The sequence below is a fragment of the Haliotis rufescens genome, unplaced genomic scaffold, assembly GCF_023055435.1.
Source record: "Haliotis rufescens isolate VD_foot unplaced genomic scaffold, xgHalRufe1.0.p SCAF_16, whole genome shotgun sequence".
Classification (NCBI taxonomy): Eukaryota; Metazoa; Mollusca; class Gastropoda; order Lepetellida; family Haliotidae; genus Haliotis; species Haliotis rufescens.
Genome location: NW_025963846.1, coordinates 10,003,206 through 10,019,838, shown reverse-complemented (window position 1 = coordinate 10,019,838; position 16,633 = coordinate 10,003,206). Strand labels below are relative to the sequence as shown.

Here is a 16,633-nt window from a genome sequence, read left to right as displayed (position 1 = left end):
CCGGTACTTTCGAGCTTTCACTTCCGGATCAGCTGTCGACTGAACAAGAAGTAAATAAAATACAAGCTTGTTTACATTAGCGAAAATCGTGACAGTATTGGGATATTCATATGATGATCATGTCATTTTTCTGTTTCTGAGGTAACATGTTTGAGAAAATGTAATTGCTATGAATGCAATAGATTTGGATTGTGAAAATTGATTTAGCCACTCAGTCCTTGTTTCACAGGGCTCGTCTGGCATAGACTTGACATGGTGTGTATTTTATACCATTGTGCAATACCGTACTAACATTTTCGTACGTTAAAAGCTTAACATACACGTATCATAAAAAGCTTTTATCTTTTTCTATATGATAACCATATTTTTATGATCTATAAGAAAACAAAATGATTTCTATATAGAATTGAGACACTTGTACTATAAGACAAATAGACAAAAATGTTCATTTTCATCCAGCAGTGACATTCCATTGATGACAAAACGTAGTGCTATGAATGAGTATGATGTCACTCATCATCGTTAAAATGCAATGGACCGTCTCCGTGGGCTAGTGGATAGAGTGTTTGCCCGGATAGCAGAAAGTGTATGGTTCGATTCCCCATATGTTGAATACAGGTGCAGGCTAAAACGGCACCTCAGTAAAACGTCACCAATTTCTCTGTCGAAACAGGCCCCGCATTTTGCGAAAACGGCTACTATGTGTCGGGCGAAAATGGCGCCTCTATTTTTAATAACAATAACGTCTTCTTCAGTCCGGCAAATTTCTCTATAACGGGCCACAGAAAGTCTGGTTCCACATACACCATGGGTCCACTGGTCACAGTTATCACAGGATACAGCATGTAGATTTTTTCTGACATTCTTCTCGCATGCAACACATCGAAAAGCCATTATGAATAATTGTGATCTGACAGCAGCATGTTAGGCGTCTAAATACAGTTTCAGCTTAAATTGAGTAAAGGTACTTAAAACTTCAAAGCGTATAGTGTTTTCACAATAAGTTAACTGCGCCTCCAAATCAGAGTCTGTGAGTCTGCGAGTAAATTGGAGGGGCTAATTTCTTACTTGTTTTATTTTACAATAATAAAAAAATAAGGTGCTGTTTTCGCTTGATTCGAGGTGCCGTTTTCACCAATCGGTGCCGTATTCACCCGGTGACGTTTTGCTGAGGTGCCATTTTCGCTATAACCCGTTGAATACCAACAGAGGTTGAAAGATTATGGTACTTGTTGTTAGACTTCCTGGCATTCATAAAGGGGATAAAACAAGGCCTGGTCGGTATGTATTTTGCTATATAAGTGCAATAATCTTGAACACAAGATTAAACCCCATTTCCCCTCACCTGCAATGCAATGGTATCACAGCTGAAAGAAGGTCGAGGTGCAACTTTCAATCACTTTTAATCACATTCACTTTTGAAGGCATGGCCAGTAATATAAATTGTTAGGTCCGAATGACTTTCTTTCAACCAGGTCAAACATCCTGACCACCCATTCCCCATTTTATTTGGCTCTTATTCTGCCAAAAAGCTTTTTGTTCTTATTGAGGCAAATTACATATTATATGTTCTTTCATGATTGATAACCTGTTCCATTTTTTAATTTGAACTTTTGTTGCTGGTCCAAGATTAGATGGTTTGGAGGAGTTACAGTCCATATCAATATCCCCAAGATCCAATGTAAATGTGCCTGGTAGAGTAGGCCTCTGCCCAATCTAATAGAGAGAGACTATCGTCACAGACTTGATTCTGTCATTTTCAAGGTGTGTAGGCTAAATCTCAAAATGTCTGCATGCCTCAACATTGTCACATGGTTGGCAGGCTTCCACTGTTGTCATATGGTCGTGCAGTGTCCCCAGTTGTCATGTGGTTGTCGGTATCCATCATTGTCATATGATTTGTCGGTGTCTACAATTGTCATGTTGTTGGTATCCATCATTGTCATTTGGTCACAGCTAGTTTGAAACACGACATGTTTATTTGATGTTAGCAACATTAGAAATTCTCCAACTCACTGACAGTTTTTATATTAGGGCTGCAAAAATACACCTAGGTCATGATATGATGCGTATCTTGATACTTACATCGCAATTCTATGATACACATAGTGACAATAGAAGACAAGAGATAAATGAATTAAATTTAGTTTATTAAAATGAAAAATTAAATGAAAGTGAATGAATGTTCACAAGGCATAAAATATATATTGTAATGAGTATTTTAACTTAATGAATCATCTGCCATTTCCCTGTAATGGCTTTCTTCGACATGTTAGAGACCGCACAGCCAATCAGAAAGCTTGAACTGCTGCTGATATACAAAGCGAGCTTAGCCGCTGTATTTTCGAAGACGTACGTACGTACGTTTTTATGGCTCGGTTCAAATTTGAAATTCATTTAAAACCAATTAAAAGTATCTGTGATAAAAGTTTTAAAAAAAATGTAGTGAAAAATTGAGATACAGCACCTCACAAATCCAGCACCTCATCGTATGGAGTGAATCGCGATGCATTGGTGTCCCGGGATATCGTTTCAGTCCTAGTTTATATTTGTTATGAATTCCGGTAACAATAGTTATCTTCCTTAGACTGTAAATGCTGCTGCTAACACTAACAATAACACCAGAAATGGGCTTCAAACATTATTCCAATGTGGGGAACTGAAGCAGGTCTTTAGCGTTATGAACAAATGCCTTAACTATTAGCCTACCCAACCACCCCTATCACTGCCGTGATGTTGCTCAAATTCTGTGAGATCTAAAACAACTCATTCTCCTTGTGGACGTGGTCACAGTTGCTGCAGTTATCAAGGCGACTCAATTAGTTGTGCAGAGTTATGTCCCTTAAGCATGCCAGAAACCTATGGTTTTTAAACATTGTTAGGCATGATTATGTATCTAGGTTTGTTAGTATCATGTATACATGCTTGTGGGTTTCACCAAAGTGCTAAACATCTAAGACATGTATCATTTTAGGAGCTCCTCTGTCATCAAGATCACACACAAAATGATAGACTGAAATACTGTTTAATGTGGTTTTAAAAGTCGATGTTAGCTTGGTTTGTGTGGAGGATACTAATCTTTGCCATGTTTTTTTCTGCAGACTGTAGCAATGGAACCTGGCTACATTCTGTGGGAAGCTGTCCGAACCAATGATGCTGATACAATAAAGCTGCTCCTCAAACCCTCTACAGACACAAATACAAACTGTGCTAAAAGCACCCTTGATTATGTTCATGAAGGCTTATGCCCCATACATCTGGCCATCATCAATGGAAATGTGGAACTCCTTCAAACACTGCTGGCATCGGGTGTCTCCATGAGCAGGTTTCAGATAAGACATGCTATATCATACATTTCACATGAAAACAGACTCATTGACAAATTGTCACATGATACAAAATTCTCCATTTTGTCTCTCCCTCTATTAACCGATGACCCTCACATGCTGAGGGAGCTGCTGAAGCATGACCCTGCTTTGTGTAGTGATGACAAGGGGGAAGTGTTGGGCGTCGCCTGTGTCCTGGGACAGCTGGCACTGCTGCATATTCTGTTAGATGCAGGAGGATCCGTGTATCTGGAACGTTGTGAAGCATATGAGCAGTTTCGACAGCAGTCACTGCTCCTCTTTGCTGTAGATGACCCAGTTAATTATGAACTTGTGAAATTATTACTGGACAGAAATGTGTCCCTAGCTGGCCGAGATAAGGATGGAAACACCCCTGTACATATCGCAGCCAAGTATGGAAGTGGGGAGGTCGTGAAGCTGTTCCTTGATGCACTCCGGACGAAGAGAGAGCCTGTGTGCTGCGTCAACTCCAACACCCACTCCCCCTTCCACATCGCATGTCATCGCGGTCACCTTGGTGTGCTGAAGATTCTCATGGAGCATAAATGTGGGCGGCGGTGTCACCCTCAGGGACGGAAGTATCTCCTCCACTCCGCAGCGAAGGCTGGGCATGCCAACGTCGTCCACTACCTGCTTGATCTCGGACAGGACGTGAACCAGCTGGACAACTTTGGTGGGTGGTGTTTACACACAGAAACAACAGACCATTAACAAACTTACTTTTGTGTATGTGACTTTATCCTAGAATGTTTAAAAACAAAACAAAAGATTCTCTACATGTTCTTTCAATTACTGCCAGCTTTGAAATGTGTCCTGTGCAGAGTTGTGTTCCTTGAGCATGCCAGAAATCTATGATCCTGTGTTCAAATCCTAGTTCGCCCTGATTATGTTTCTAGGTTTGTCAGCACCATACCCATGCTCGTGGGTTTCACCAAACATCTGTATTGTGACACATATTGCAATGTATCCAATTAACATTTTTATGAGTCATAAAGCTTGAAGATGTAAGCAAATGAGATATTTTTGAGTGCAGTGAGAGAGAGAGAGAGAGAGAGATATGTCGCAGAAATGAAAGGAAGGGGCATTTAAGCCTTGATACGATTTTTTGCGCAATGTATCGTATTCATAAAAAAAAATCAGATTCAATCTGTTTTCTGATTATAGTGTATACACATCATGCACATGTATTCATTCTCTCTGTATGTCTAGATTGGTCTTATTGCAGCAAACACACCCCTGTCTCAGGCTGTTGTGAAGGCAAACAACATTGACATCACAAGACTGCTGCTAAATGCCGGCGCTAACCCCAACATCCCCCAGCCCCCCTACTACAGCATCATCATCTCCGCCGCGCAGAAGAGCTCTGTCGAACTTGTCACCGCACTCTTACAAAGTGAGTTTCAATTTCAATCAAATTCTGATTTACAGCCCACTATATTTTTAAATTTACCCTATGTCACGTTATGTATTTCTTACTTCTTCTTTCAATCCTATGTGGAAACGCGCTTGGACAAAGTTTCACTTCTTTGTAGTGAATATATCCAATGTATAGCGAACTGCATGACCTGATCATGTGATTACCCCTACCACATCATTCTCTATCTCATCACCACACTGGAGACGTGCACTGAGAGCTCGAGGATACGTTTTTTGTACCCCCGACCTAAAAGGTCGGGGGTATATAGTTATACCAAGGTTCTGTTCCCTCCGTCCGTCAATCCGTCCGTCCGTCCGAAAACTTTGTCTGCGCAATTTCTCTTAAACTATTCAGTGGATTCATCTCAAACTTAGTACATATAATCTGTGTCATATGGAGGGGTGCAGTCAAAAAAAATAAAATGTTTTTATTAATTTTCCATTTTTTATGAATTTTTCAAACCCTAACCCTATCCATTATTTAATTTGAAACTACTGACACACTAGTTGACACACTAGTTGACACACTTAGTGAGCCACGCTCACTTTTGCCCTTGTTCTATGCTGGATTTCCCTCAGACCTCGTATTGACTTTATGTTAAAGTCTGAGAGAAGATGAGTAAAGAACATAAAAATCACCTGACATGTCTTGACTGAAGACATACCTTCTCCACTTCGGACCTATGCTGCCACCCTCACAACGTATGCTGTAACTGTCATGGCCCTTGCAATACTAACAAGCGCTGTTCCCTGTGTCCCCATCTCATGGAATAATCCTTCAACATTTACCTACGCAAGTGCCACAGACAGGAAATCTAGGGACTCAGTACATGGGTCATCTTCCATTAAGAAATCTAAACAGTTGACTAAGCAAGTTGTCAACCTCCTCCGATGCTGTGGCCAAACCGCCTCCGGAATTCATCTTGCCTGCTCTATTGGTGACTGCGTTTCTTACAGCTTCCTTACAGACGTCGTCCCTACTGTGCCTGTTAAACAGTCCGTTCCTGATGCATCTGGGTCCCTGCCTCTGTCGGAACAACAAGTAACATTGGACGTTTGCAAGGTTCGCCAGGTCACACTCAGGATCGGCCCTCTCGGGATCAACTATTGGGGGATCGATGCTTTCGCAAGGACACTGCTGATTCATCACATACCACTCCTGTTCATCATGATTCAGAGGATGATTATACAGACTTGGCTCAGGGTTCGTCAACTCTCCAGTGATTATAATATTCATCGACAGGATGATCGCTTGGGATCATTCTAGGTACAGCAATTATGGAGACCACCCATGTCGTCCCCTCAGAATTTTGATCCTTTATTGGATAAACTTTAGCTCCAATAAAGCTCCAGCACTATAGCTGATCGTCTGTCTTGCTTCGCTGTTCCCTCCGCCGGTTCTGCAGACATCATAACACTTTCGGCGGACACTCCCTATGATTTCTACTGTCCTCTCGGCAACTGAGACTCTTTCTACTTCGATTTCCCACACTAAGTCTTCTGGAGAGGCTTTTATTAGAGGATTTGTTGTGATGATTCAGGGAAAGATCATGACCATCTTGGGCCTCCTCACACATCAGCAGGATCGATCACATCCCTTCGACGTCTGGGTGTTCTTTAGCAATGTCAGTGGGATGACCCATTTAAGGCATCCCTGTTACCAGCTTCCTTGGTGGATTCAGTCTCTCTTGGCAAGGTTCCAATCTCTTCCACTTCCACAGCCTCACTCCCACCTGCTGGACCCATCACCCAATACCCTTCATCTTTGCATCTGATGCATCTACATGTGTCGCCAAAGGGTATTCAAGGATAGTTGCCAAGACCATCACAGAGTCTCACCATTCCACTACTAAGACCCTACTAAATGGAAAACATTTGAGGCCAACTGTCAAGCTCACCAAGCCCACCCCTGCTTCTCTGCAACAGATTGCTGACTACCTCCATCATTTACAGTCTACTCTATCCACAGATGCTGAGCTTCAGTGCCTCATTTGGTCATCCATGATGGTGGACCAGTCCTTCGGTGCCAACTTGGGATCTCAACGTCATCTTCCGTCATTTGACTTCAGCAGAGTTGAACCTCTTGTTGACAAAGATATTGGGTTGATCACCTTCAAGACCGTCATTCTCCTGGCCCTTGCAACTGCTGCACTACTTAGCGAAATCCATGTTACAGAATGGGAAGGTTCTTCAGGGCCTTCGCTGAAATTTTATCGCAAAGAATCATTCCTATTCTTGTCTTAGCATGCTTCAATCCCTCAGGCATTATTGATAGCTTTGACAGTGCATTAAAAGAGATGACAAGCTGGTGCACCCTATTGTCTGTGGGGATGGTGGTCTGTCTTGTAGAATCAATTGGCTGGAGACCCCATCCGGATCAATTATAAGTCATATGCTGTATAGATTGCTCTTAACAGTTCGCGGGGGCACGGGTGTCCCAGTCGTCTAACGCGCCGCGATTCGCTGTGCAGAGTTGCGTCCCTTGGGCACACCAGAAAACTATGATTGTGGGTTCAAATCCCGGTTCGCCCCGATTATGTTTCTAGGTTTGTCAGCACCATACCCGTGCTCGTGGGTTTCACCGAAGTGGTAAAAGTCTGAGACCTGCATCACTTCGGGCTTTCCTCCCACATTTAGCTGACACGCCGTGATATAACTGGAATACTGTTAAAAGCAGCTTTAAACCCAACTCACTCACTCACTCACTCACTCACTTAACAGTTCGTGTAACGATGTCATACCTGATTGCATGCTGTTAGGTCCAACTAACGTATAATGATCATACCGCTTGTTATGGCGTGTTTAGCTCAGAGGAAGAGAATGATGTGGCAGGGGTAATCTTATCATCAGGTCGTGTAGGTCACAGGGTTACAGTAAGTGACCCATTTGTTTAAGCTCATTTCAATGTTGGATCTAAAGAAAATGGAAGACGTTCATAGGATAAGCATATAAATATTCGTTTCCTGGCAAATCGTTTGATGACTTCGGTCAAGGTCACTTCTTACACAATAAGCATACAAACAGCATATGGCTGTCCATACAATGCCTTTGTTTGTGTCCTAGATGGCGCCAGTGTCAACAGTGTGGACATCCTTGGCTATGCTCCAATCAGCTACGTGTCTACAAGACGAGACTCACCTGAAGGTAAACAATGCTGATACACATCTTAACATACACTACACTACACTAAACTACACTAAACTACACTACACTACACTACACTACACTACACTACACTACACTACACTACACTACACTACACTACACTACACTACACTACACTACACTACACTACACTACACTACACTTAACATACTGATACACTTGTGAACATACACTGATACAGTTGTTAGCATTACGTTTACACTTGTTAGAATATACTGATACAGTTGTGAACATATACTGATACAGTTGGTAGCATATACTGATACACTTGTGAATATATACTGATACAGTTGTGAACATATACTGATACAGTTGGTAGCATATACTGATACACTTGTTAGAATATACTGATACACTTGTGAATATATACTGATACAGTTGTGAACATATACTGATACAGTTGGTAGCATATACTGATACACTTGTGAATATATACTGATACAGTTGTGAACATATACTGATACAGTTGGTAGCATATACTGATACACTTGTTAGAATATACTGATACACTTGTGAATATATACTGATACAGTTGGTAGCATATACTGATACAGTTGGTAGCATATACTGATACACTTGTGAATATATACTGATACAGTTGGTAGCATATACTGATACAGTTGGTAGCATATACTGATACACTTGTGAATATATACTGATACAGTTGGTAGCATATACTGATACAGTTGGTAGCATATACTGATACACTTGTTAACATATACTGATACACTTGTGAATATATACTGATACAGTTGGTAGCATATACTGATACAGTTGGTAGCATATACTGATACACTTGTGAATATATACTGATACAGTTGGTAGCATATACTGATACAGTTGGTAGCATATACTGATACACTTGTGAATATATACTGATACAGTTGGTAGCATATACTGATACAGTTGGTAGCATATACTGATACACTTGTGAATATATACTGATACAGTTGGTAGCATATACTGATACAGTTGGTAGCATATACTGATACACTTGTGAATATATACTGATACAGTTGGTAGCATATACTGATACAGTTGGTAGCATATACTGATACACTTGTGAATATATACTGATACAGTTGGTAGCATATACTGATACAGTTGGTAGCATATACTGATACACTTGTTAGAATATACTGATACACTTGTGAATATATACTGATACAGTTGGTAGCATATACTGATACAGTTGGTAGCATATACTGATACACTTGTGAATATATACTGATACAGTTGGTAGCATATACTGATACAGTTGGTAGCATATACTGATACACTTGTGAATATATACTGATACAGTTGGTAGCATATACTGATACACTTGTGAACATATACTGATACAGTTGGTAGCATATACTGATACAGTTGGTAGCATATACTGATACAGTTGTTAACATATACTGATACAGTTGGTAGCATATACTGATACAGTTGGTAGCATATACTGATACAGTTGGTAGCATATACTGATACACTTGTTAACATATACTGATACAGTTGGTAGCATATACTGATACAGTTGGTAGCATATACTGATACACTTGTGAACATATACTGATACAGTTGGTAGCATATACTGATACAGTTGGTAGCATATACTGATACACTTGTTAACATATTTTGATACACTTGTTAACATATTCTGATACACTTGTTAACATTACATATACACTTTTTCGAATATACTGATACAGTTGTGAACATATATTGATACAGTTGTTACCATTACATATACACTTGTCAGAATATACTGATACAGTTGTTAGCATATATTGATACAGTTGGTAGCATATACTGATATAGTTGGTAGCATATACTGATACAGTTGGTAGCTCATACTGATACACTTGTGAACATATACTGATACAGTTGGTAGCATATACTGATACAGTTGGTAGCATATACTGATACAGTTGGTAGCATATACTGATACAGTTGGTAGCATATACTGATTCACTTGTTAACATATACCGTATTCGACGTAATAAGCGCCCCGCTCTAATAAGCGCCCACGGCGATATTTGCTAATATTTGCAACCCTTCCGATTGTTCAATGTACACAAGACTTATTTATTCGTGTGAAATACGTGTGCTATATGCATCCTTAATTATAGAAATTAAATTCTGGAAAAATATATCTGTCGTATATAAACATTTCAGGCTGTCAGCAAAAAAACACGAAATCTACGATCTTTCAACTCTGTTGTTTTTCACCAAAATAATATTCTAATAAGAGCCCCCTATTTCTAATTTTGAGAGCGCCCTGGGCGCTCATTATGTCGTATAAGGTACTAATTCCCGTCTTTTTGGAAAAATACACTAAATACACTAAATGATACATAAGTTACAGTAAGCTGTCAACACAGCACTCTCACCTGACTTCCTAGGGTTGACTATTGTGTCACCAGGAAGAGTAACTACAAGTTTATTTTGGCCTAGAATTCATCAAAATCCTGGTTGAGTCTGGAGCCAAAGTTGACCACAGACACGGCGATGGGAGTACATCACTACACCGAGCTGTTGCTGATGACAACCTACCAGCTGTAACCAGTTTGATCCAGCATCAAGCTGACATCTCCAGTCGGAACCGGATTGGGAAGCAACCCATGCACTTTGCAGTATCTGAAGGTAGGGAATGGTTAACATGGAGGCATGGTTCGCTGGCCTCTAGGTCAGCATGGATCTGTGGAAATGTTAATGTATTCAATAGGTAATGGGTTGTTGATGATATCAGCATATGTTATTAATAGTTATAAAACATGCTTTTATGCCAGTTGGATTTCATGGGTTGAGGGGGGTTGGGATAGCCTAGTGGTTAGAGCGCTATCTCATCATGCCAAAGACCCAGGTTCTATTCCCAACATGGGTACAATGTCCATTTGTTTTGTCACCCACCATGGTATTGCTGGAATGTTGCTAAAAGCAATGTAAAACCATACTCACTCACTCAGTTTGAGTTTATTACCAAACACTTTGTGTTGTAAGGAGTACCAAAATGACCAAGCATACATTTTTTTCTCATTTGAAAAGGATATTCCTGTGTCATTAAGTGTATCTTTCTTCCCAGTGGATTTCAATTTTCATTCTGTATTCTATAAAGCAATCATGGAGCTACTGCTGTGATAAGTCTGTGTTAAAGCAGGAGAGCTATAGGGCCCTCATCCTCAATGGTCTACCTTAACAGAAGGATGTTGGTATATTTTCAGAGAGTGCGAGGATTCTGCTAGACAGTGGTGCCGAGTTGGATGTACAGGATGAGATCGGCTACACACCGCTGATGAGCGCATGTCGGCACAAGAATACTGTCGTTGGCCGTTTCCTTATCCGTCAGGGTGCCAACATCAACATGACAACTGTCAATGGTGTCTCGCCACTTGCTCTTGCAATAGGTCATGGTAAGTTCAACGCATCAAACACTATTATCTGTCTTTGTTATACACTCACTGCCAAAAGAAACGCTTACCATAGAAACATTAAGATTTTTTTTTTTTTTTGTAGTGCCTCACTCAGCAATATTCCAGCTATGTAACGGCTATCTGTATATAATTGAGTTGGGATCAGACAATCCAGTGATTGACATCATGTGCATCGATCCACGCAATTGGGATCGATGACATGCATCAACCAAGTCAGCAAGCCTGACCACCCAATCCCGTTAGTTGCCACTTACGACAAGGGGTGGTCGGTAGCCTAGTGGTTAAAGCATTCACTCGTCATGCTGAAGACCCAGGTTCGATTCCTGACATGGGTACAATGTGTGAAGGCCATTTTTGGTGTCCCCCACCATGATATTGCTGGAATATTGCTAAAAGCGACATAAAACCTCACTCACTCACTCACTCACTCACTCACTCACTCACTCACTCTAGCGACAAGCATAGTCGCCTTTTACAGCAAGTATCAGTTGTTGAAGACCTATTCTATCCTGGATCTTCACAGGTTGTACATAAAGAAGAGACGTTTCCAATGTGTACCACTTAATGACAAAACTAACAATCAGTCAAGTGTTACAACAGAGCGTCTTTATTCTTATCACAATACGCTGCACGTGATTTCCAAAATCAACATGCTAATCCTGCATCTTGAGTCATGGATCTGTGACTTCATGTGTGATGTGGTCATGAGCCTCGGTTCACACAACATAACAGTATGTTCATTTATGCATCGAACCAATCAAATGAATATGAGTAATTCTTCATATATTAACCAACATGTATGGTTTTCACGTTTCTTTTGTCGGTGAGCATGTTGATTAAATATGTTTGACTATTACTGTAAAGAAAATTAAGAAGGGGGAGAACAACACTCAGCTGAGACATGTTTGACATTTCTAAAACTACACAGCATACAGAGCTGTAAATTTGGATGAATGATCCCAGATATGGTGACTCTGACAGGTGCTCACAGAAATCTGATCTCATCGAAAGTGTCACTTTTGGCCATTACTCAGGCATTGTAAAATTATATGCAGTTTATCATCCCAAACTGGCTTCCACACAAGATATCACTTGGGTCAGACACTACAATGAATTGCATCACAATGATTTGCAGACCATTGTGACATCACATTCAAATTACATCACTACTCTCTGAGCTGCTAAAGGGGCACGGGTGGCCCAGTCGTCTAAGGCGCCATGACTCGCTGTGCAGTTGCGTCCCTTGGGCATGCCAAAAACCTATGATTGTGGGTTCGAAACCCGGTTCACCCCGATTATGTTTCTAAGTTTGTCAGCACCAAACCCTTGCTCGTGGGTTTAACCGAAGTGGTAAACGTTTGAGACCTGCATCACTTCGGGCTTTCCACCCACATTAAGCTGACACGCCACAATATAACTGTAATACTGTTAAAATCGATGTTAAACCCAACTCACTCACTCACTCACTCACTGAGCTGCTGAAGCTGGTCAGCTGTACATTTTACACTCACGATTCTGGAATTGATGTTTATAAACTGAAAAGGTTGGAAGAATGATTTTGGATGACAAATAAGATCTCACCCTGGCATCTTTTGATATCAAATATATCAACACTCGTTGATAAAAGTTTAAACCTCGTGTTGATATATTTGATATGATACTCCACTTACACACAGCTACATTTTCAAAATGTCTTCCTATACCGTTGTGTTTCAGATCTGACATCACTTGTCCGTGAGCTTGTCCTGGCAGATGTAAAGAACCTCAACGCGCCTGTGTTTGGACATTTCAGCAACATGTTGGAGCTGGCGCTATGTCTCGAGTCTAACTCAGCAATCTGTGATATCCTGCATGCTGCCGGCACCTACATCCGCCCGACGTTCTATGAAGTGTCTCCGGAACTCTGTCCCCAGGATTATCTGAATATCCCCCACTGTCTCGGTGTCTACAAGCCCTATGCTTCACTCAGTCTCAACGGGATGTCGTGGGCCGAGTTCCTCACTGAGCTCAACATGAAGCTGGACATTGCCAAATACAGAAGTCCCCTGTCTCTGCAGCTACGTTGTGGCCACTTTCTCAGGTGGCATTTTGATAATGATTGTAGGAAAATCCGTCAGCTTCCCCTGCCAGAAACTATTATTAACGGAGTGCTGCTACTAGCATGATGTTGTGCACGCTAATAGTGAAGGCCTGCCAAGCTCACAAACACACCTCAGATAAATTGTTTGATAGGCATTACTTAGAAGTTGACGGATGACAAAGTAGACACAATTTTTGGATAACAACTTCTTAATTTACTGGAAAGTATACTTGCTTGACAACGGTATAAGGATCTATACTGAAACACCGCCTTTACAGTAAATAAATAAGTTGTCATCCATAAATTGTGTCTACTTTGTCACCTCTCAGATAGACAATGTTTATGCCTGTGCATACTACAATGGTCTCTTTAATATTGGAGAGTGGGTTACCTCCTTATTATTCGGAGATAAATGTGGTCAGTAGTTATCTCATGATAGGGAGGAACCAGTGGCCTGTGGTCATCTCATTATAAGGAGGAACCAGTGGTCAGTGGTCATCTCATTATAAGGAGGAACCAGTGGCCAGTGATCATCTCATTATAAAGAGGAACTGATGGCCAGTGGTCATCTCATTATAAGGAGGAACCAGTGGCCAGTGATCATCTCATTATAAAGAGGAACTGATGGCCAGTGGTCATCTCATTATAAGGAGGAACCAGTGGCCAGTGGTCATCTCATTATAAGGAGGAACTGGTGGTCTGTGGTCATCTCATTATAAGGAGGAACCAGTGGCCAGTGGTCATCTCATTATAAGGAGGAACCAGTGGCCAGTGGTCATCTCATTATAAGGAGGAACCAGTGGTCAGTGGTCATCTCATTATAAGGAGGAACCCGTGGCCAGTGGTCATCTCATTATAAGGAGGAACTGGTGGCCAGTGGTCATCTCATTATAGGGAGGAACCAGTGGCCAGTGGTCATCTCTTTATAAGGAGGAACCAGTGGCCAGTGGTCATATCATTATAAGGAGGAACTGGTGGCCAGTGGTCATCTCATTATAAGGAGGAACCAGTGGCCAGTGGTCATCTCATTATAAGGAGTGGCCAGTGGTCATCTCATTATAAGGAGGAACCAGTGGCCAGTGGTCATCTCATTATAAGGAGGAACTGGTGGTCAGTGATTATCTCATTATAGGGAGGAACCAGTGGCCAGTGGTCATCTCATTATAAGGGGGAACTTGTGGCCAGTGGTCATCTCACTTTGATAATATTTGCCAGATTTCCAGGAATTAATATTTCTTGAACTGACATTAGGACCACTGAGAATTAGTCGTGTGGACAGGAAGATATTTTCATTTTATTGATCATTGTCAGTTTTGCAAATTCATTAGGAATAAAATACTAACCAGTTGTAAATTGTTGTAATGTTCTACCAAACTGAATACACCATGAGAACATTTTATGTATGTACGTGTGTGGGTATATATGTGTGCATGTTTGATTAACATTTTTTGTTAGAGCCTATTACTTGTGAAGGTCAAGGTGACAACCCATATGAAGTACAGCTTGTTCATGAAATGTTTATCCTACCAAGATGACTGGTGATGTGTAATGCAGCATGAACAGATGTGATATGTGTCGTATCACACGCCTAGCATTCTCCTCACAACTAATGGGAAGCAGGGTAGCTTTTGTGACCAACAGCATCCAGCCTACGCTCATCAGGACTTTACTTAGTTTGCAGTGAATTGTCAAATGAAAGCATGTCATAATTCCTGCTTTTCACACACATGAACAGAAATTAGCTTCAATCCAAGAGGCATTTTCATATATTTAAGACTTCAGTGGGATAAATAGAGGTCATTAGTAGATAAGTCATGTTACAGTCCTCTGTAAATCCACAACATTCAAACGATAATGTACTAATCATTGACATGACACATCCATGAAAAAGAAGCAAATGAATGGCAACAGTGCAAAGGTAAAAGACCAGATTCAATGTTGCCAGTTCAGAAGTTTCTAGACTAACAAACCAAAGTAACAAAAGAGTAAACATAAGAATAGTACTGTGTAATGTTAGATCTCAGAAGATAACAATCAATAAACATGTGGACTGCCATCTTAGTGACTTCAACTCCGCCCATCTGGGATGCAATTTTTTAATACTGGCCCATCAGCAAAACAGGCCATCTCAGACTGTTGTGTATTTTGAACACTGTTGTATAGGACTAACACCAGTCTTTGTGCTACTGTCTGCCCAACAATCTTAGCACTATGACTTTTGTAATGCATTAGTGTGCATGGACTACACAATCTAAGCACTTCAACTGTCATAAATCTTTGTTTAAAGGAATTAGTTTCTACTAGGTCTGGGACGGGTAACTCAGGTACCCGGGGTTGGTGGGTACTGAGTAGGACCCTGGTACCTACAGGACTACCCGGACCCGTGGTTAGTCACGTGATATGTTGTTTAATGGCAAAAATTATCTAGAACTCTATGGTTACACTACAAGTCACTAATGTTCGCATTTCTTTGTGACTATGCACCCATTCCTTCTGATTTTTTATATGGTTGAATAAAGATATTACTTAATTCAGCTTCAGTGTATGAATGACCAGATTGTTTAATACATGTATCTAAATACGTTTTGCTAGGTCTATTCTTAAAATGTTCCCAATCGGACATTTTGAGACATCTCCTTAGACCTACAGTGGGTACCCGGGTAGGGTCGGGTAATAGGGGGGGGTGGGGGGGTACCCGGGTTGTAATTTTGGACTCGTCCCAGCCCTAGTTTCTACAAACTTTGTTCTATATCTGCTTTGCGGAATGGCCAATACAAACAAAGAGTGAATGGAAACTAAGATGTGTGCACCATATACAATACAAGACTTTTGCTGTTAATCAGAAACAGGTTAATGTTATTTGAATGACACGGTTGAGGAGCGCTGGGGTAGCCTCGTGGGTAAATTGTTCGATCATACACTGACGCAGTTCGTTGGTACAATGTGTACCGTGATATGTCTGGGATATTTTATAAAGTAGTGTGAAACCATATTCACTCACTCACGCACAGATCACAGTTGTTCACACCTGCAGACACCCTCAACTATTCAGTGTATTGTTACATCCATTTCATGATAATTACCTTGGACCCATTGTACAAATATATCCAATACAGCCCATGCAAGTATATAATATAATGTTTGGCAAGTCTAGATTACTGCAGTAAATAAGGAAAATCTCTGGGCTCCTTTTTATTATATATTAT

The 16,633-nt window shown here is 40.8% G+C and overlaps 1 protein-coding gene across 1 annotated transcript; it reads left to right on the top strand.

Moving 5' to 3' along the window:
* The first annotated feature begins 13 nt into the window (after nt 1-13).
* On the top strand, nt 14-15,857 carry LOC124134557 (ankyrin-1-like). The gene is made up of 7 exons (XM_046499454.2): nt 14-50; nt 3,102-4,020; nt 4,573-4,740; nt 7,827-7,907; nt 10,371-10,559; nt 11,138-11,326; nt 13,064-15,857. The coding sequence occupies exons 2-7, from the start codon at nt 3,111-3,113 to the stop codon at nt 13,510-13,512; spliced, it is 1,986 nt and encodes a 661-aa protein (XP_046355410.2). The 5' UTR covers nt 14-50; nt 3,102-3,110; the 3' UTR covers nt 13,513-15,857.
* Nucleotides 15,858-16,633: the final 776 nt, after the last annotated feature.

Coding starts and splice junctions, on each gene's coding strand:
- LOC124134557 (XM_046499454.2), top strand. CDS start 3,111: ATGGAACCTGGCTACATTCTGTGGGAAGCTGTCCGAACCAATGATGCT. Junction 7,908..10,370: donor AAGACGAGACTCACCTGAAG/GTAAACAATGCT, acceptor ATTTTGGCCTAG/AATTCATCAAAATCCTGGTT. Junction 10,560..11,137: donor GCACTTTGCAGTATCTGAAG/GTAGGGAATGGT, acceptor GTATATTTTCAG/AGAGTGCGAGGATTCTGCTA.